This window comes from Micrasema longulum, unplaced genomic scaffold, assembly GCF_059751315.1.
Source record: "Micrasema longulum isolate JH-2025_06_02 unplaced genomic scaffold, ASM5975131v1 h1tg000120l, whole genome shotgun sequence".
Classification (NCBI taxonomy): domain Eukaryota; kingdom Metazoa; phylum Arthropoda; class Insecta; order Trichoptera; family Brachycentridae; genus Micrasema; species Micrasema longulum.
The window spans coordinates 291,783-313,450 of record NW_028277326.1 but is presented as its reverse complement, the minus strand read 5'-3'; the positions used below and the strand labels follow the sequence as shown (position 1 = coordinate 313,450).

Sequence of the window (21,668 nt, the reverse complement as noted above, 5' to 3'; positions counted from 1 at the left end):
CAAATTAGGTTGATTTGAATATTTTATGAATAATATTTTAACGTATTATAACAGAGATGAAGAACATTTTAGAGAAGGTAATATATAACTCTAGGCATCTACAGGGCTTATGACCTGTCGTTGGCTGGTTTAAGTGACCACTTTACACACTGTGTAACATTAATTCATTTGTCGGCCTCGTGGCGTAATGGTCAGCGCTTTTGCCAGCCATGCAAGAGGTCTCGGGTTCGATTCTCGGCATGGTTAATATATTAACATTACACAATCTCATTGTGGTCCCGTGGCTAGTGTTGCGGATTCACGGATCAGAGGTCCGGGGTTCGAACCCTACTCTACCTCAACTTGATTTCCATTCTCTAATAGTGAGTTATTTACAACTCGTTGGAAATGGTCACCAAAATTAAAATATTTGGGTTGATTATAAGAACGCTAAAATATTAACTAAAATAACGCTATAAATAGTAATAAAATTACCTGGTCCATGAAGAAGTATAGAAATTGAAAAAATAATATTTTCAGGCGTTACCTAGTAAGTATGTAGGTGAAATAATTCAATTAGATGAATCTCACCCGCATAAATAAAGGTTTCAGCTCGTTAACTTCACAAACATCAACAGGTGAAAGAATTGAAGGAATATAGATGTTCAAATATAGGCAGAATGGTGAATGTTACACAGTGTGTAAAGTGGCCACCTAAACCAGCCATTGACAGGTCATAAGCCCTGTAGATGCCTAGACTTCTATATTACCTTCTCTTTTCTTAAATGTTCTTCATCTCTGTTGTAAAATGTTAATATAAACAGCTCCCCAGGGAGTTAAATCCAGTCCTTGTCCACAAAAATTTGGACAAACTCAAAATGTTGCTAAAATTTATATTTATAATTTTTAAAAATATATTTTAAAGGGTGTTTTCACACCAGAATATTTCATAGTCCCTGGAATGGTACCTGAAGCGTAAGGCTGATCATCTTACCTTCATGTAAGAAAAATGATTGATTTATGCTGCGATTGGTGTACCAATGCAGTGCCTTATGCACCATCAGGTGCGGAAAGGGACTGATATATACATATATATATATATATAAATAAAACATTCACCATGCTGCCCATATTTTTACTTTTTGCACCACAACAGGCCAGGAGGCCTAATTAAAGTGGTGAATTACATCACAGAGCACCTAGGCTTGAGAAAAATCACATTTTAATTTTTGTGTTCTCACCGGGAATCGAACCCGGAACCTTCCGCGTGTGAGTCAAGCGTCTTGACCACTACACCACGGAGGCCGCCGGTGAACATATATATTCCTTCAATTCTTTAATCTATTGATGTTTGTGAAGTTAAAGAGCAGAAACCCTTGAATTATTTCACCTACATACTAGGCTACGCCTGGAAATCTTATTTTTTCAATTTCTATGCTTCTTTGTGAACCAGGTGGGTTTATCAACAATATTTTGAGGTTGTCCAAAAAAAAAATAGACCTTTATATGAGTATATTATACAAACGGACTGAATCTCTGGGTCTTCAGTTATTGTTGCAAAGTCAGTAGTACTTACTTCCTATGTATAACCGAAAGAGTAGAACCTTTCTAGGTAGCAAGTACGACTGCTTGTATATATAATGTTTCAGGAGTCTCAATTTTATTATTTTATTTATTATATCTTTAAATTAAAGAAAAGAGATATTAAAAATTAAAAACTTAGTTTTTTTATTCGCTTATTAGCTTGACAATGTTTGGGTAAAATGAAATATATAATTATCCCATGTACTTACTTACAAATTACTTACAGCAAAGTTGATGAAGTACATGGCCATTGCAGAAGAGACCAGTGCCATGAACAAGTCTGCATTGATAGTTCCCGAGCGGCCCATGATGGGCAGCAGGGTTGTGTACATTAGCAGAATTATATACATCTGGAATATGATGGACGGTATGTGAACAAACAGGTACACCCAGACCCATTTATGAACTAAAAGAGAAGTATTTCATTTATTTATATTATTTTATTAATCCAGGTGGCACCTTTTTATTTGACACTTTGAGTACCGGCCGAATACACATAGAATTTACCCTGTGCCCGACCCATTTTTGTGAAATTTCATGCTTTGTGAAGGGTTTCTTAAACGTGTCATAAGTATGAAAATACTAAGTTAAATCAATTTTAACTTCTCGTATTTATTTGAAACAATTTAATGAGTAATTTTTGTATGATAGTTTAGCCATCATTGGTCTTTATGGAGAGCCACATTGCAATGTTCGCACATGTACTTACAGCGTCTCACTCCTTTTTTGTGTTTTGTATCCCGAAGCCGTGTAAACACGTGATTATAATAACCCCGTGTTGTGTCCCGGTGCCGTGTTTTCACGTAGTTTACCAGCAGCGAAAAAGTACTAATGAAAGTCACTAGATGTCAATAAAATGCACTTTTTTGAACAGCTGGTAAATCACGTTAAAACACGAGACCGGGACACAACGCAACAACAACAACAACAACAAACCATCACGCCGTTTCCCCGTAGGGGTAGGCAGAGAGAATAGAACGCCATAACACTATATCTTGGCATACAGACCTCGCTTCCTCTACATTCATACATCTTCTCATGCACGCACGCCAATTATTCCTACTTTTGACATATCCATCTTCAAGTATTTGATGGACTTGATCGTGCCATGTCTTTCTCGGTCTTCCTCGTTTTCTGCATCCATCAACATTTGCATCGTAGATCCTTTTAGCCGTTCTTTCGCTGTCCATTCGCTCTACATGTCCAAACCAACGCAGCACGCCTTTCTTGATTCTGTCAATAATGCATGTCTCAGCCTTAAACACTTCACGATCTCGACATTTGTGCACCTATCATACATCGTTTTACCACATATTCGCCTCAGGGATCGCATTTCGACAGCATTCAACCTACTTTCATCATTATTTTTCCAATTCCATACTTCACTCCCATACATTAGAGTTGGAACTAGAACTCCGTTGTGAACTACTAGTTTAGCCTCCTGCGATAAACATTTGTTTGCCAAAGTAGATTTTAGTGCACCGTTCACCCTGTTCCCGGCACTCACCCTCCTTTCAATATCTTTCTCGGACTTTCCGTCCCTAGTAAACATACTTCCCAGGTACACAAATTCTTCTACCTGATTCAGAAAATCTTCCTTCACGCTGATCTCACATTTAGTTATATTTTCATCCCTTTCAAAAACCATCACTTTCGATTTATCAACATTCATAAGCAAATCGCTTTTCTTGCATACCTCGTAGACTTTTGTTACCAAGAATTGAAGGTCGTCTTTGCTGCTAGCAAGAAGCACGGCATCATTCGCATACAGAAGACAGTTAACAGTTATACCACTCATTTTTGCTCCCATTCTTAAATCTTTCAATTCTTTCATACAGTTATCGATGTATATGTTGAACAACCATGGTGACATTACACATCCCTGTTTGACTCCTTTCGGAATATTAAACCACGATGTGAATGACCCATTCACCTTCACACATGCTGTGCTGTCCTTATCCAGTGACGCAATAGCCCTTGTCAGGTTACCATTTACTCCATACTCTGATAAAACCTTTCACAATTTCTCTCTGTCAACTCTATCAAATGCCTTTTGCAGATCGACAAATGCGCAGAAAAGTTTCTGATGTTTAGCCAGAAACTTTTCTGTCAGGTTATATAATCACGTGTTTACACGGCTCCGGGATACTAAATGTTAAGAAAAAACATATGCAGTTTGTTATTTAAAATATGTGTCGTTTCACAGTTCCTTTTATGTGAATTCTTCATAACTCGGTATTAGGGGTGGTAATATGAATTTTTCTAACCCAAGAGAGTGATTAATTTTGGGATTTTTATTTATTGCATGCACGTAAGCTTTGCTTCATTTATGGCCACACTGATGATTAAAAGTTAAATAAATACGGACACGTAAAACCCGTATATGAAGATTTTTATTTAGAACACAATTACTCAAAACAATTTAGGTTGAATTGACAAAACCGTTTTCGTTTTTTTCCATTGTTTAAACAGTTTTTTTGTATTTTTGTATTGGCACTGCATTGGTGCATCAATTGCAGCGTATCTTGATCATTTTTGTTACATAAAGGTAAGATGATCATTCTTACCCTTCAGGTGCCAAGTCCAGGGACTATGAAGTGTTCTAGTGTAAATCTCAATTGTACAATTTTTGTTACAATATGGTATTGTAGGATGGGGTGGTGCATATGCCAATATATTAAACCCTCATAAAATAGTACAAAGATGAATTATTAAAGAAATTTTAAAGAAACCCTCAACATTCAATACGGAAAGTCTATGTACAATATTTAAGGTTCATACAGTAGACACTCTTTATAAAATAAATTCTATTATACAAATTTATAAAGAAGAAAAAATAAAAGAATTTGAGATGAATAAGTCACTAAGATACCAACATAATATTGATATTTCTAAATTCCATACAAGTCATGGTCAAAATAGCTTTGTCTTCAAAGGTGTAAAAATTTACAATAATCTTCCCAATGAACTAAAAACTATTAAAAATAATATTTCAATAAATAAACTTTAAGTTAATATAAGAAATTTTTTGAACACGTGCAAAAACAGCATTAAATTTTAATTAGTATGAATGTATTATTGTTTTATGTTTTTATTTTTCTTTCTCATGTACTCGTATTTGAAATTATATAAACTCTAGTTAATAATCACTAAAACAGTGTAAGTCACTCTCCAAGCACAAGAGTTAGTCTCTTTTTTTGGAGAGTTACAGTGATAACATTTACTAGATGTGTAAAAGTAGATATGTTTAGAAATTTACAAAAACATAAACTTTTTATGAAATTTCTTAATAAATTTATAAAAAAGAAACACTCTTTAGAATAAATGTTTCATATCAACCATGTCAGGAATCGAACCCGAGACCCCTTGCATGGTAGGCAAACGCGCTGAATATTACACCACGAGGCCGACAATAGGGTGCTATTAAAGAAATTAAAAAAATGTTTTAAGGAAGTTACTGAGATTCGTAGAAAAAACATTTAACTATTGAATGCGTTGTAATTGAGGGGAATACACATTTACCAAAAGATTGTTTGGGTCTTAGGATATTAAAAAAAAAAAAATTGCACCACAACAGGCCAGGAGGCCTAATTACTGTGGTGAATTGTATCACAGGCTTCAGAAAAATCACATTTAATTTTTGTGTTTTCACCGGGAATCGAACCCGGGACCTTCCGTGTGTAAGTCAAGCATCTTGACCACTACACCACGGAGGCCGCCATATTATAACTTTACATAGTACAACAGCGATGAAGAACAATTTAGAGAACGAAATATATAGAAGTCTCGGCATCCATCCACAGGGCTAATGACCTGTCATTGGCTGGTTTACGTGGCCACTTTACACACTGTGTAACATTCACCATTCTGTCTATATTTAAACATTTATATTCTTTCATCTGATGACGTTCATAAAGTTAAAAATAATAATAAAAAAACAGACGAATCTCACCCGCAACATTAAAGGTTTCAGCTCTGTAACTTTGTTGAATTATATATTGGTTTTTGATTTATAAAGTTTCTCATTTAATAGGAAAATATCACATTCTACGAATACTAATAAAAATATATAAAATGAATTTAGAATAATTAATTGTATTCTCGAAATCAATATGGATATTGTTGAGAAATGTTTTCATTTATAACTTTAAAAAAGAAATACAAAATATAAAAATATGTCACTAGGAAAACGCGACATGTTTGGCATTAATAAGTGTGACGTCAAGATTCGTGACGATGTTCTAAAAAAATTCAGAAGGTCTGGAGTTCCAGAAAGTTCCACTCAGTTGAGTTGAAAATTATCATGAATCGTGACGTATTAGGAGCGTGGTCAATGCAATGACTGTATGCGGGAATTCGAAATTACATATTTGAAAATATTTTTTCATGCTACGAATAAGTAGTATTTTTTTTTTCTCTACAGTATTTCATAGATAATTATTACTTTAAAAATGTAAAAAAAAACGTGATATTTCCCTATTATGATCGTACCGGTTAGGTATAAAGGTGTAAGATGAATGATCAGATTGGCTAGGGCTGAAAACAGGAGAGGAAGAGCGATGGCCACCGCAGATCTGACTCCCAAACAAGTTGTCACAAATAACAGCAGAGCCCACGGTATTTGGCTGGCTACGAGATTAAGCTGAGTTGTCATGGATGCAGAAAGATTACACTGAAAAAAGAATTAAAAAATTGTATGAGACATCATTTCTGAATCTTTCAGCATCGACCTAATAATACACATAGCAAAAATGATTTATTTATTCATTTGACCATAATTGTAGCCAACATTACTGTACGGGCTGTATATCGTGGTTATAATTAAGGATCACGTATAACAACTCATACCGACAATTATTCGGATTGCCTAGGTACTGCAGTGCCTCTGAAATGTTTACAGCTGGACGAATAAACACCTTCGCTGCCCTACTTCGCCAAAGAGCCTGGAGCCTATGGGAACGCCTAAAAAAGTCTAATAACGAAATTCTCCAAGCCACTGCAGAGTGGATCCAATCACCGTTGTTCAAGCGATGGCGCGATATGTTAAGACCACCATAAGTGCTGCAATATAAAATTTTATTTTATGTTTATATTTATGTTTATTGTTATATTTTTGTTTATATTTATATTTATGTTCATGTTTATATGTTTATATGGTAGAATTGGCTCTGCACTTTATAGCCATTTTACTGGAATAAAATTTAAATAAATAAATATACAAGTTAAAGTGACCTTTTGCAAAAATGTCGAAATTGAGATTATTGAAATCGTATTAGCATAATGCCTGACTGGTAAAAATGTTAAGTCGATCCGACACTCCAAAAAAAAATAGTTTTTAAAATTTGTGACCATTTGATAGAAGCTCAAAGATTTTTGACAAGTAAAACTGACCAACACACATCGTCACTTTTATTAGTAAATTTAAGATCCAAAGAATTGATTAAGTAACATTTTACATGTAGGTAGATGTCACCAGCGAAGAGTTAGTTAGAGTAAGTAGTAAGTATTAAGTAAGTTCGTATTCGTTTTGTATTTGACAGATATGTTTTTTTGAATTAAAAGTTCACTAATAAAATTTATTCTTTAGATTATTACCTAACACTTGTTAATTATTTGTTCTTATTCATTTATTTTGTATTTCTGTGTTTATTTAACCTTTATAAATATTTTAAAATCCCAAAAACATAATTTATAGTTATAAAATAAAATAAACTAAAATACTTCTTCCCTCAATGAACGAAACAAAAATGTTTATCTGCAAAATTTCATGACAAATTTTACTATTTATATATTTTTTTATTTAAAAGTGATAATGTTTTTGAAATACGTTTATACTTTACATAAAAGTTGAAAGTGACGTATATATAATGTCCAATTATCAACCACCTACTTGAAAAATCTGATCTTTGAGAAGCAATTGAACTCTAGAAAAACACTAAAATGGCTCCCCTGAACATCATTGATTTTTTCACTTGGTCAATTTCTTTTGTATGCCCGCGATATGTTTATCCCATCACTTAATGTAGAATATAAACATAAGTTAGAAGTTAAGCTCGGGTTTCCTAGGACAGCGGTGCCCGTATTTTAACGGCCGTAGTGAACATTAATGCGGTTGACAGCCGTCGTAACGGTGACTAGAGAGTGGTTTCCTATAAAAATGGTGTTGATAACACCGTTAAAAAATAAAACCACTCTCTAGTCACCACTACGACGGCTGTCCACCGCATCACCGTTCACTACGGCCGTTAAGATACGGGCACCGCTGTCCTAGGAAACCCTAGCTTTAATGAATAGAAAGCAGATGGCTGCTAAACTGCCGATATGTACCGAAAAAAAAATCCATATTTTCCACAATCGAATTGCCCTATTGATGGGTGGATTCCGACATACATTTGGTGTGTAAAAAAGTGAACGAAATCTCGCTCTAGTATAATTATTGGGAACATACAAATTGATCTCTGTCAGTATAATATATCCTTCCAGAAATCAGCTTATAGAAATGTTTATTAAGAGAAATTTGACGACGAGATTTGGGGGTGTTGTAATCCAGCATCCCTGCTAGAAATAATGAAGGATAATTATTACTTTTTAAAGATATAAGTATCGCAAATGTCGCCTTTGAACCTTCTCTATTTCAAGGATGTGATTTGATTCAGACATAAAAACTGTTGAAGAACTGAAAACATTGCTTAAAACAATGATTCAACTAAATTTAAATAGTTTATTAACTGAAGAAAAACCATTTCTATCATTTTTATATAAAAGGTGATCCCCTTTCATTTCTCCTCATAAGATAAACAAAGATATATATGAATTTTTCAATAATGTCATGAAATCGTGAAGTCATGATTTATCATACCACAATATTATCTATTTGAAAATAACCGGGAATCACCATTGACCAATACTAACGAATTATTTTCATTATATTTAAAATTCATTATATGCTTATGTACAATAGATAAGGAGTTTTTTTAACAATCAACAGATGGCAACCTAAGTGAGCAAACAAACAATAAATTATTATGACATGTATTCGTTTTATTTGTATTGTTGTATTGTTCTATGAAAAAAAAACGAGGAAATGTATAGAAATCGGTAGATATTCAATAGAATTCGGTAGATTGCTCCTAAATTCTGTAGATCTACAGAAAAATCGGTTGTAATGGCAACGCTGAACTGAGTATCAATACTCCAGTGTTGCAATTATGAATCTTCTCTTTCATGCGACTCATTTTTGCTTTATATATGGCCACTCTGATGATTAAACGTCAAGAAATATGAACACGTGAAATCGAACAAGGTGATTTTCATTTAGAACGTTATTGCGATCTTAAGCATTACCCAAAACACTTAATTAGGTTGAATTGACCAAACCGCATTAGTTTTATTTCCTGGTGTATGCATCATTTGACGTTTAATCGTCAGTGTGGCCATTATATGAAGCAAAGTGTCATCACATTAAAAAATAAAAACCTAGAATACCACCACAGAGTTATTTTTGTAGGTATCTTTATACCAACATGCAGATCTAACAACAAGGTAAATTACCTTCTTTTTTCTCCATTTGTCGACCAATAAAAGGACTAGTCCATATCCCGTAAGACAAGGGCACCAGAAGAGGGGGAAAACGAGCCAGACGTTGGAGTACCAAGGCATGGCCAGCACAGCTACACCGTCTATGAAGGCCCCTATGGCCATATTCACTACTACTCCGAACCCGATGCCAATCAAGTGGCCGAGCGCTGAAAATCCTATTTCTACCCAGGCCAGCCCTGAAAAATGCACAAACATTTATTAGTGATTTTCTAACTAATTATTGTTAACCCAGCGGAGATGGGTCCGATTAGACCCAGTAGTGTTGAAAATTATCAACAAGGAAATTTATTTATTAATTTATTTATTGATAAACACGGCACGCAGTGCCTTTTACCTTACAAAGATACATATTTAAAATAATATAAACACTTCAATAAAATGTGAAAAAGATAAAAATCAAATTGAAAAGTATTATTAACATATTACAACAAAGATGAAGAACATTTTAGAGAAGGTAATTTAGAAGTCTAGGCATCTACAGGGCTTATGACCTGCCATTGGCTGGTTTAAGTGGCCAATTTACACACTATGTAACATTCACCATTCTGCCCATATTCGAACATCTTTATTCCTTCAACTCTTTCATCTGTTGATGTTTGTGAAGCTAAACAGCTGAAACCTTTATTTATGCGGGTGAGATTCATCTAATTGAATTATTCCACCTACATACTAGGCCACCCCTGAAAATTTTTATTTTTTTCAATTTCAGTACTTCTTCATGGACCAGGTGGATTTATCAACAATATTTTGAGTTTGTCCATATTTTTGTAGACAAGGACTGGATTCAACTCCCAGTCATAAGCCCTGTAGATGCCTAGACTTACATATTACCTTCTCTAAAATGTTCTTCATCTTTGTTTTAATATGTTCATGTTAACAGTTCCCCAGTGAGTTGAATCCAGTCCTTGTCTACAGAAATATGGACAAACTCAAAATATTTTTGAAAAGTATTATGTTACAAAAATACTATAACACAGTAGTTTCGTAAAGAGAACATATTTACACATAAAAAAAATATTTAAACAATGTGTGCAAATAAAATTTTAAAAGGGAAAAAAACTTTTTTTTTCTTCGAGTGATACAAAATATAAGTGTATTAAATACAATAAAATTATTTTACGTCTCATAAAAAATTAAACATAAATTTAAAAAAAGTTATAATAATAACAATTAAAGTCATTTTAAAAATAAGTATTCACGTAAATATAGTACACAATAGTACCCATACAAAAGTTAATATAGAAAGCACTATAATCTAAAAAATGTAAATTACCGTTCACCATCTTTGAAATGAATAAATAGAGTTGATTTAAATTAACTATACCTTATGTAAAAATATCAGCAACGTCGGAATAATGTCACATACTACAAATAACGATAAAAATATGTGAAATGGGCTTAGAAAAATTAATTGAAATTTCAAATTTAATATGGATATTTCGGAGAAATGTTTTCATACATGACTTTTAAATAAAATTGCTAAGAAATATGTCTCTACAAAAATGCAACATATGTGGCCTTGACAATTGCGACATCAAGATTCGTGAAGATGTTCTATTTAAATTAATTTTAATTTTAAAATTTAACAAAATTGTGACGTATTAAGAGCGTGGCAAAAGCAATGGAACGTTATCGTAGTAATTTAAAATTGAATAGGCTGGATTTGAGGCGTATGGTAATTCCATCAATTTACGATTTTTTAGTATCTGGATTATTTTTTTACAGCCAAATTAGCACGTTGTTTACAGGGGATAACCAAAGGCAAAAATATAGATCTGTACTTTTTAAAAATGATAAAAGATAACAAAAAGGATAATTGATAGGGTAAGTGCCGAGAACAGGGTAAAATCAACTTGGCAAGAAAAATGTTGGTTGAATTTTTAAACAAAGCAACTCTAATTAATGTATACTATGCTCTAGCACAATCAACTATTAGTTACGGAATAATAGGATGGGGAGGAACAAATAAAACTACATTAGAGCCATTAATAAAAGCCCAAAAAGCCTTACTAAGAGTAGCCAGTAAAAAGCCTTACCAATACTCTACAGACAGACTTTTTACAGAATTTCCAGTACTAGACATAAGACAAATATACATAAAGACAATTTTAAGACATTTCCATCAAAATCCTGACAGACATAATGACGGACAACAAATTTACGACACTAGGCAAAGACAAAAGACAATACTTCTGCTCCCAAAGAAAAAAACAAATTACGGACAAAGGCATTATACGTTTCTGGCCCCTAAGCTATACAACTTTTTAAGCAAGGACATATTGGCGAACAAAATGAAAAACAATATTTTCAAAGCTAGAGTACATAAATGGATTACTAAAAAGACTAGACAGGAAGCTGAGGAATATGTTTCATATATAAGAATGTAATTATAGTTTCTTGAAAATCCTTTCTCGTTTTATTGATGTAGATATGTTTTAATTTTTATTTTTTTGAAATTTAAATTTTTTATGTGAAATTATGTACAATTATGTATGAATAAAAAATACACTGACACTCCGGAACGTGCCTGTGGGCCAGTGGAGTGGCTATATCCATAAAAATATATATATATTGAATGTACCCACCTATTGTATAGACATTTTTGTTAACTATGTATTTGTATTGTATTTTATATTGGATTAAATAAATAAAAAAAATAAAAAAAATAAATAAAAAAAAGTAGGCGAAATTAGCAATCGTTAAAATAAGCAATTATACAAAGCTTACCATTATATTTGAATTTCGATAATCATGTTTTATAGTAACTCTGTTTATGGGAAAATAAATAAAATTATTGGTATTCATTATAAATTACCACCACCGTTTATATCTTTCCACAAAAATATTTATGAAATGCGCCCAGCACCCAGCCCATTTTCCGTGAACGATGAAACTAGCTGATTAACTCAGCTTATTCCTCCATACAAAAAAAATACAGTATGTTTTACATCTTTAACCCAAGTCAGCCTTTTTAGTACTAAAACAAGCTTGCAGATTACAAATATTATTTTAAGATTCTCTATTTGAAGGACTATTTTTCTTTGATTGGATACGTTTAAATTATTATTTATCTATCACATAGGACATGTGGCGTTCGCAGTGACCGATTTTTGGCATTATTCATTTTAAAAGGGATCGGTCAGTGCTCAGTGTTGACAGTTAAATCATAATGGAAATATCTGCTGAATGTCATTGTGGTATTTTTTAATAAACTTTTGTATAAGTATTGTATTAAAATAGTGTAGAATAAAACTACGTATATCGCGTGGTTAGTGGTCATTGTTATTTGAGTTGATTTTCAAAGAACCACTGACAAAATAGTCATTTATGTAATGCAGGTACAAATAAATTAACATTTTTTGTAGATTACCTATAAAATAAATTATGGCGTGCCACTGCTGAATACTTGGTTAGAATATTTTATTTAGCGTGTGTGTTGAACACACTACAGATAATTAAAGTATGGTGAACACTAGCGATTTTTATTGTTGGAAAGGGGTAAGTTGTTTTTTTTAAGACAAGAAATTAAGCAATGATGAAGAGGTATGGAACACATAGAATATTGTATTAAGAGTTTGGAAAGGGAAGGAAGAAAATCCAAGATAAAAGAGGAAAAGTATGCTAAAAAGTTACCGAATTGAAGCTTATCAGAGAAGGTGCATATTCCACTTGGAGAGGTGAAGCAACATGAATTAGTAAAAAGGTACATATAGACATGCTACAACGTAGCACGAACGCACATTATTATTGAGCAATTCCTACCTAGTGGCATGTGTGTCGAAAACATTACTGTTATCGAGCATGTTGAAATAAACATGCTTACACATCGATCAAAGGTTGATTTTTGAGCGCGCTACCTGAGGCGGGGCTGGGGTGGTATTCTGAATCTTCTCTATCCCCTAGAGAGTGGTTCATTTGGGAAATTTTATTTATTGCATACACATAAAATTTGCTTCATTTATGGCCACACTGATGATGAAACGTTAAAAAATATGAACACGTGAAACCGTATATGAAGATTTTTATTTAAAACATTAGACCTGAAGCATTACCCAAAACACTTCATTAGGTTGAAGTGACCAAACCGATTATTTTTTTTTCAGCTTTTTAAAAAAGTTTTATGTATCATTTGACTTTTAATCACCAGTGTGGCCATTATATAAAGCAAGGTGTTGTCACATTCAAAAATAAAAATTCACAAATTAATCACTCTCTAGGGGATAGAGATGATTCAGAATACCCCCCCTGGAAGGGGGAATGCTCAAAAGCAAAATTGCTTTTAGCGCGTTTGCTAATTAGCATGCTAGTATCGATTGGTCGTTCGTGGTTTTTTAGTTCAGCCACTTGATGTTTCATATCTGCAAGTACATATGCGTGTTGGAGTGTTTGCTTAGAGCATGCTTAAAACGAGTATGCTTAACTCAAGCAAATGTGTACAGTTAAAGAATATGCTCGTCTTAAGAATGCTCGTAGGCATGATTTTTTAGTAGCATGTCTATCTGCACCTTAAAAAGCGTCACTCTTGCAAATGATAATAACCAAAGTGTGCTTATTTAGATTTTAAAAAAATAATGGATTTACAGGGGTGCGTAACGAATTTGGAGCGAACGTTGTCTTTAATTTCTTCCATTTTAGTGTCCTTTTTTCCTCCGTCTGCATTTTGAGGGTCCCCATCTGTTGGATTTTTACATTTGTTAGTAAGCATGAAATCTTCCTAGAGGTTTTCATATATATATATATGTATTATCGCATAATATAATGACAAGATTGCAATTCGACAGGACTTAAATTTTAAGATTATTTTATAAAATTTAAAACATTAACGACACCGCTATCTTGGGAAATCATTGCTTTAAATTGGACGGGAAATTGGTAGTTTGTACAATGTACATAATTTGAATATTATGCAAGATTGAATTTGTGCTGGTACAAAATTAATACAGGTAAACGTCGTTTTGCGCCGGTTTAATTTACGCCGATTTACAATTACGCTGGTTGGTGCCGGCGTGGGATTCCCCAGTTCGACCGACATCAGACGACAGTATTCTAATAGCAGACACACTTTTACACATTGTTTTATTCTATTACCGTCTCCGCGAGCAGCCTATTGTGTGTGTGAAATTATTTCCGAGTTAGTTTTTGTTTTGTTTTTAAAAAAAATAAAAAGTTATTCTTATATTTTTTATTTTATTATTTTTATCATTATTAAAATAATATTTAAATATTTGTAGTTTATGCTATGATTCTACAAGAAAGGAAGCAAAAATCAAAGTTAATGAAATTGGATGCTGTTTTCAAAAATGTAGGAGAATGTAATTTAGTACCGACGAACTGGTGAGTTAGTATTTATTAAAAAAAACATTATTTAAATCAAGAGATTATTAACAATATTTTGAGTTTGTCCAAATTTTTGTAGACAAGGACTGGATTCAACTCCCCGGGGAGCTGTTTATATTAACATATTACAACAGAGATGAAGAACATTTAAGAGAAGGTAATATAGAAGTACAGGCATCTACAGGACTTATGACCTGTCAATGGCTGGTTTAAATTAGAAAACATACCAATAATAATAAAAATGGAAGCATAAATAAATATTAGAACATAAACCATTAATAATTAAAAAATAAATTAGAAAATAATCCGATAATAATAAAAATTGAGGCACAAAAATATAAATTGGAAAATATACTATTTATAATTAAAATCAATAGTATAAATGCCAATAATAATAAGAAAATTAAAACAAATATAAATTACAAAACATAAAAAGTAAAAATTATGTGTAAATAAAAAGCATAAGGAGATATTTGACAATTAAAAGCAACACAACTTTTAGTCATAAAAATAATTGATTGGTACGCATGCATTTGTGACGTTTCAAAATAGTTTATTTTTATTAATTTTTTCACACATTTTTGCAAAACTTCGCCGTACAATTAATTGAACGCTATAATTTTAACAGCGTGTATTTTTTTATATCCAATTTTTTTATATCCCTTAGCACTGAACTTCCTGGTCGCAATTATCAAATATCTATGAAATGAATGTTCTCTACCTCCATTATTGATGGTAAAAACAGTATCGGTATTATTTATTGATCCAACTTGTCCATAGAAAGAATCCTCTTTTTTATTTGAATATACTTTTTTGTTCCAAGCCTTTTCAATGGGTTGCAATTTCCTTCCCAACCATCCCCAACTTTGAGGCAGCCACTTCCCTAGAAACAGATTATTTATACAACGGATAATACATTTTACATGAAAGTCTTCATCAAAAAGTCATCACCATCACCAAACTTTCGCTCAGAGAAATTTCTCTTTTGTGGCCTCAAGAGTGTTTAATGTCCTGGATGAATATGTTAAGTTCTTAATTTTCACGAGAAGCGTACAAGTTTGGATTTTGTCTTAGACATTGCATAGATTATATACTATTAAGCGTGTCGTCCAGATGTTTGTTAAAATTGTTGTATATTAAATGATTTTTATTTTTGATATTCTTTAATAATATTTTTATTATTATTCGTTATAGGCAGGCAGTCATTGCTGGTGCGCCTATATCCTATATCTCGTGTACTGGTTTTTGACTAAGTTCTTTTTCCTATGTAAATAAGGTTTTATATTTTTCACTGTTTTGTAATTGTTTCAAAGGAGTTTTGAATAAAATTATTTTTAACAAATTACATCAGGAATCATTTAAGAGAAGGGAATATGGAAGTCTAGGCATTTACTGAACTTGTGATCTGTCATTGGCTGGTTAAAATTGTTACTTTACACACTGTGTGACATTCACCATTTTGCCTATGTTTGAACATCCGTATTTCTTTAATTCTTCCATCTGTTGATTTTAGTGAAGTAAAAGAGCTGAAATCTTTATTGTTGTTAAGATATTCATCTGATTTCACATACTAGGCAACGCCTGAAAACAGTTATCTAATTTTTAAACTTCTTCTGTTCTTCTTCGATGCTCAAACATAGGCAAAATGGTGAATGTTCTTGCCAATTTATGTTAAGCAAACATTAGTCCAGAGCTTACTTCTTCCACTCCTTGACTATGCGGATGTATGTTATCCAGATGCTAACTCTGAATTACGTGATAAGTTAGAACGATTGCAGAATATCTGTATTCATTATATCTTTGATCTTCGCAAATTTGATCACATAACCGAGTATCGCACGCAACTACACTGGCTCAGTATCAGGCATAGAAGAAACATTCACATTCTGTCACTTCTTCACAATATTTTAAATAATCCCACTTTGCCTGTTTATCTGAGAGAGCTCATCCAACCTCTTTCACAACATGGACTATCTCTTCGTTTTCGTAACGAGAGAACCCTTTTAATACCCTTTCATCGCTCTAATTTTCTTGCCTCCTTTTTCGCAGTAGTAGCTGCTCAGTTGTGAAATAATATACCCACCAATGTTAGAGACGCCCCTTCTTCATTTACATTTAAGTCAAGATTAAAATGTCACCATCTAAATATTTAAATTGTTCCTTTATCCTTCTTCTTTCCTTCCCCTCCCCTCTCCTCTCTTTACAGTAAAGTGTTAATTTTTTTTTATATATTTTTATTTTGTTATCTTTGTTTTTAATTTTTGTATAAAATTGTAAGATTCAATATGTCCATGTATTTATAATTTTCTCAAACTGAACGGTTTGGGTAGGTAGGAAGAAATTGCCTTAAGGCAATATGCCCGCCCTTATATGTATATTTATTGTATATGTATATAAAGTGTCAAATAAATAATAAATGTTACACAGTGGGTAAAGTGGCCACTTAAACCAGCCGATGAGAGGTCTTGAGCCCTGTAAATGCCTAGACTTCAATATTCCTTTTTCTAAAATGTTCTCCATCCCTGTTGTAATTTATTAATCTTAATAACTCCCCAGGGGGTGAAATCCAGTATTTTTTGTCTGCAAACATTCGGATAAACTCGAAATATTGTAATATTATTATGTTGTTATAGTGTAGTTAAGAATAAATATTTATGTTACTGTCCAGTAGCAAATTTCACATTCAATTTAGTTGTATTTTTGGCTGTAAACTGAATTGAAAAAAAAAAATATTTTCTTACACTGAGACAAGCGTCCGGTAAACACTACAACACTGACGAAATACAAGAGGAAGATGAATATGTTGATGACTGTTCCTGATGTGTGAGTATAGCTGACCATGAACCATCCTATATAGTCAAAGTATACAACTTGACCATTGTAATGTTCCTGAAATTATAAAGTCATATTTATTTTTGAGTGTGGCGTTGGAATATGTCGTATTTATATATCTGCCAGTAAGATTTGGGCGTAATTATATTTTAGCCAAAAATATTATTAAAAACGAATAAAAAGCAAAGGAATATTTTTCTACCGAATTGTTTAATTTGCTTCCTCACAGAATTAAGTTAAAATTTGAAGATTTAAAAATTTGAAAATTTAAAGTGACATATGTAAACTAAACTTTTAACACTAGTCCTGAATTTATTTCAAATGAAACACTGTAATTTTTACCACATAAGAGTTTAATACATTTTAACACGACTAGTTTCAGGTATTCTGAATTACCCATCATCAGGTGTAAATACAATTTTTTTTAGTTGATATTTACACCTGATGATGGGTTATTTTGAATGCCTGAAACAAGTTGTGTTTATTTATTTATTTATTTTATTTGGGAAATCAACAGTTCTACATACATATTTATAGTAAACAAACAGATATAGGTATAAACTCAGAACTGGTAACAGATTTCCACAAAGTATACGAAGTTAGTAAAGAAAATATATTACATATCAAATAAATACATATAAGTTTATACATATAAAAATGTTATTTTCGTGTACTCTTAAATATTTTTCAATAAAATATTAAACTCTTCTTGATATAATATATTAAACTCGTGTTATAATTATGGATGTAAAATTACGTAATTTTACCATAAGTCGCGGTATTTTACGGTAATTTTCAGTAAGAAACGAATTTGACCTACTAATTTTTATTTTTCAAAGATATTACAAATACGAGTGGCTTTGTTTTAGGACACTTTACATGACTGCAAAAACCAGGTTTAGATAGATCTGGTGGTTGTCGAGATTTATTAGAAGTATGGGACGTTCAAGGTCATTCGGTATGTACTTTTTTCACATTTTTTATAAAAAGGGTTATTATGTTTTGAAACTTAACAGGATCGGTGGACATAGGGTCCTTGGTAAAACCTTAAGTTTGTGACCTTGAACGACCACCGCTCGTGGCCCCCTTTTTAAAAAATGGTGCTTAAAATCAGTTTTTTGTGTATTATTACGTCCCTGAAGGTTATTTTCATAGGAAGGATAAACCTGGTTTTTGCAGTCATGTAAAGTGTCCTAAAACAAAGCTACTCGTATTTATAATATAATATAAAAATTAAAAATTAGTAGATCAAATTCGTTTCTTACCGAAAAATACCGTATTTTACCAAAATCTGGTAAAATTCTCGTAAAATACCGCGGTAATTTTACCGCCTTGCATCTCTAGTTATAATATATTAAACTCTTGTGTGGTAAAAATTACCAAGTGTTTTATTTAAAATAAATTCAAAATGTTTTTCCACAAAGTAAATGCTAAAACAATACACTGGACAGTCCTCCTTAGAACATGTTTCCAACAAACAAGATGCTAAGCCATAGTCTCAGGCTGAAGAAAACAAGATTCAATCTAAATTCACGGAAGCATTTCCCGAGTAGTCGGGGTGTTAATGATTGGAATAAGCTGCCACAAGATCTGATCTCAATGTGAAGTCTCAATGGGTTTAAAAATGGACTGTATTTGTTTCGGAAAAGTTAAAGTTCGCCAAGAGGCTAATTTTCATTAAAACAGATTTGAGCATATCAGTTTTAAATCTGCTAGCTTAAAATTAATACGCACCTTTAGAACGAAAACGACTTAACTAAAAAAAACTGAAAATGAGTTAAGATCATAAAACGACTTCAATAAACCGTATCCATCTTTCTGCATTTAAAGAAATTCAACATTCGGGTGGGAACAGGACAAAACCGTTACATCCGTCTCTTTGATACTCTGAGAGTTAAGGTTCCGTGTCAGTAAGGAAGCGACGCTATTAGTGTTGTGTTTACATTGCTGTGTGAAGGACGCAACACAGACAAACATATAGTAACTGTTAGCCGGTTGAGTCTATTTTATTCCGATACAAATGGCAACTTTACTTTATTAAAAAAAATATTTAAACGACCAATTTAGCTTTGTGATATTTTCGTTCCAACTTACCGATAATCTTAGTGACTTATTCAAGTTTATGTCATTTCGTGAATAAACAAAAACATGTATTTAGTGACCTGATCTGACCTAATAAAAGTTATGTAATTATCTTATTTATTAAAGTGCATTTGTTTATTTGATTTTTTCGAACTGTTAAATAAAAATTAAATAAATGTCTTGTTTAAATCTACAATAATTTATTTTTACTACGCTTTTTTTCATAGATTCACAGCTGAATGCTTTCGGTATAAATTTTTACTAAAAATTTGGTGCTTACTTCGAAAAATATGAAACGATCGATGAAATAATACAAAGGTGTCACAATTTATATTCTTCTTTAGCAGTTATCCCAAAAAGTACATTTTTTTAGTTACGTCGTTTCATCCTAAAGGTGCGATAAAATAAGAACAATAAATAAAAAAAAATAAAAAACTTAAATAAATCTATTTTAATGTGTGCTCACAAAAATAAATACCTTAACATTTTCTACTTCGGGAGCATTTCCAAGAGCCCGAAGAAGGGCGAGACCGTTGTCCCCCATATGTTGGTGACTACCGACTGGAAGATACTCCAGGCTGTCATACCTGGTATGGTAGACAAAGCCATTACGAGAGAACGCAAAATCCATACCTGAAAATGAAGATCAGCGATGAGGGACAATTAATTAGAAACATTGACACATATTCTGGTCGAATAATGCAAAATGTTCGCACGAGGTTTGCCCAGAATTTGAATTATCTTAAACCCGGAACTCGCACGACTTTTGCTCACAGATAGCTCTCATTTAATGCATTGGGAGTGTTTAATGCTCGTATTTTGAAACATTGTATAAAGGAGTGTTTATTAGAGGCAATTAGTGGAAAAGCATTATTGATTTATTTACATACATAAGTTTACTATACATTATTTGAGACATAAGTTCCAACTCCATGCGACTAAAAGTCCTGTGTTGAGATGGGAAGAGCAATTAGTTGACACAGACACATTAGTATATCATTACAAATATCGAATCAGAAACATAAAAAATAATTTTCAAAAAACACGTAGATGGGATATCAATATGGTAAACAGTAAACTCAAATATTCAGAAAATTATCAAGGAGTTTCCCACTCAAATCCCTCCCGCTAAGGAAAATCCAGTACTTAACTCCTCTCTTGAGCTCCTCCCCCTCCCGCTAAGGAAAATCCAGTACTTAACTCCTCTCTTGAGCTAAATACGCTCTTCCAAAATATTGAACACTCTCGGTGCGATAAATGAGAGATGTCTCAGAGCAAAAGTCGTACGGGTTTTGGGTATGACATAATTCGTGCTCTGGGAAAACCTCGTTCGGACATTTTGCTGAGACCTCTCCTTATTGTTCGACCGGAAGTGTGTAAGTGCTTCTTTTAGGTACAGTTGTCTCATATCCAGCACCATTGAAGATGTTAGGATTCGTTCTGTGTACCTACTGCCAGGGTTTACGAAAATACCCGTATATTGAGAACAAAATTACTGATCTATGAATTTTTGATTGTCTCCCGAAAAGGTATCATTTTGTTACCTACGTTGTATTGGAATTGAGACAATGGTATGTGCTTTTTTAGTTTTCCCACAAAAATCACTGACAATACCATACAATATGATTTAAACGTCTTACCTGGCATATTTCCAAAGTCTCGGAATATTCTAAAATCTGAATCTGAAGGAATGACGCCACTTTGAAACAACTCTTCTCCCAAAATTACTGCGTGAGGGTGGGGTGCGTACTTAGCATAATACTAGAAAGAATAGAAAAAAACATTTACTTTATATATATATATATATAAATATATATATATATATATATATATATAATTTCTCCGTGCGTGTGATGTCACCGTACTCTTCCTAAACGGCTTAACCGATTTACGTGCGGTTTTCAGAGAAACATAGATCTTGGCGCTGTGCGTGTTCGTAGATATTAATTTATTATTATTTCTTCAATCTAATATTTAAAAAATAAGTAAGAAGCATGAATGTTTTATTTATAGATCTACCAGAGTTGCATTCGAGGAGAATGCATTACAAAAATATTGGAAAGATGTTGAAATGAAAAAATTGAAAATAAAATGCTGCAAACAGGCAACACTACCGACTAGTCCGACTCGTTAGCGTCCACGCCGCGAACCCTGGCCAGTGGGAACACACTCATAACGGTGTGATCACAGCAGATAACGAGAGGGTGAAAGGCGAGTTTTTGGCGCCTCCAAACCAGAATCAACCAGCTAGGGGA

General features: G+C 32.7%; 1 protein-coding gene across 5 annotated transcripts in view; it reads right to left on the bottom strand.

The window, feature by feature from the left end:
- Window positions 1–21,668, bottom strand: part of LOC148284430 (endoplasmic reticulum metallopeptidase 1-like) — a 46,439-nt gene that overhangs the window by 5,883 nt on the left and 18,888 nt on the right. For 2 of the 5 annotated variants that reach the window (XM_088240081.1, XM_088240075.1), the window contains exons 7-14: window positions 21,054–21,174; window positions 19,892–20,046; window positions 17,241–17,388; window positions 15,221–15,382; window positions 13,744–13,836; window positions 9,115–9,338; window positions 6,055–6,235; window positions 1,788–1,969 (exon numbers count right to left, since the gene is read on the bottom strand). In XM_088240081.1, the coding sequence (XP_088096207.1) occupies window positions 1,788–1,969; window positions 6,055–6,235; window positions 9,115–9,338; window positions 13,744–13,836; window positions 15,221–15,382; window positions 17,241–17,388; window positions 19,892–20,046; window positions 21,054–21,174 (1,266 nt within the window). Of the gene's footprint in view, window positions 1–1,776; window positions 1,970–6,054; window positions 6,236–9,114; window positions 9,339–13,743; window positions 13,837–15,220; window positions 15,383–17,240; window positions 17,389–19,891; window positions 20,047–21,053; window positions 21,175–21,668 lie in introns of all 5 variants that reach the window. The other 3 variants (XM_088240105.1, XM_088240091.1, XM_088240098.1) reach the window with 3 other exon arrangements.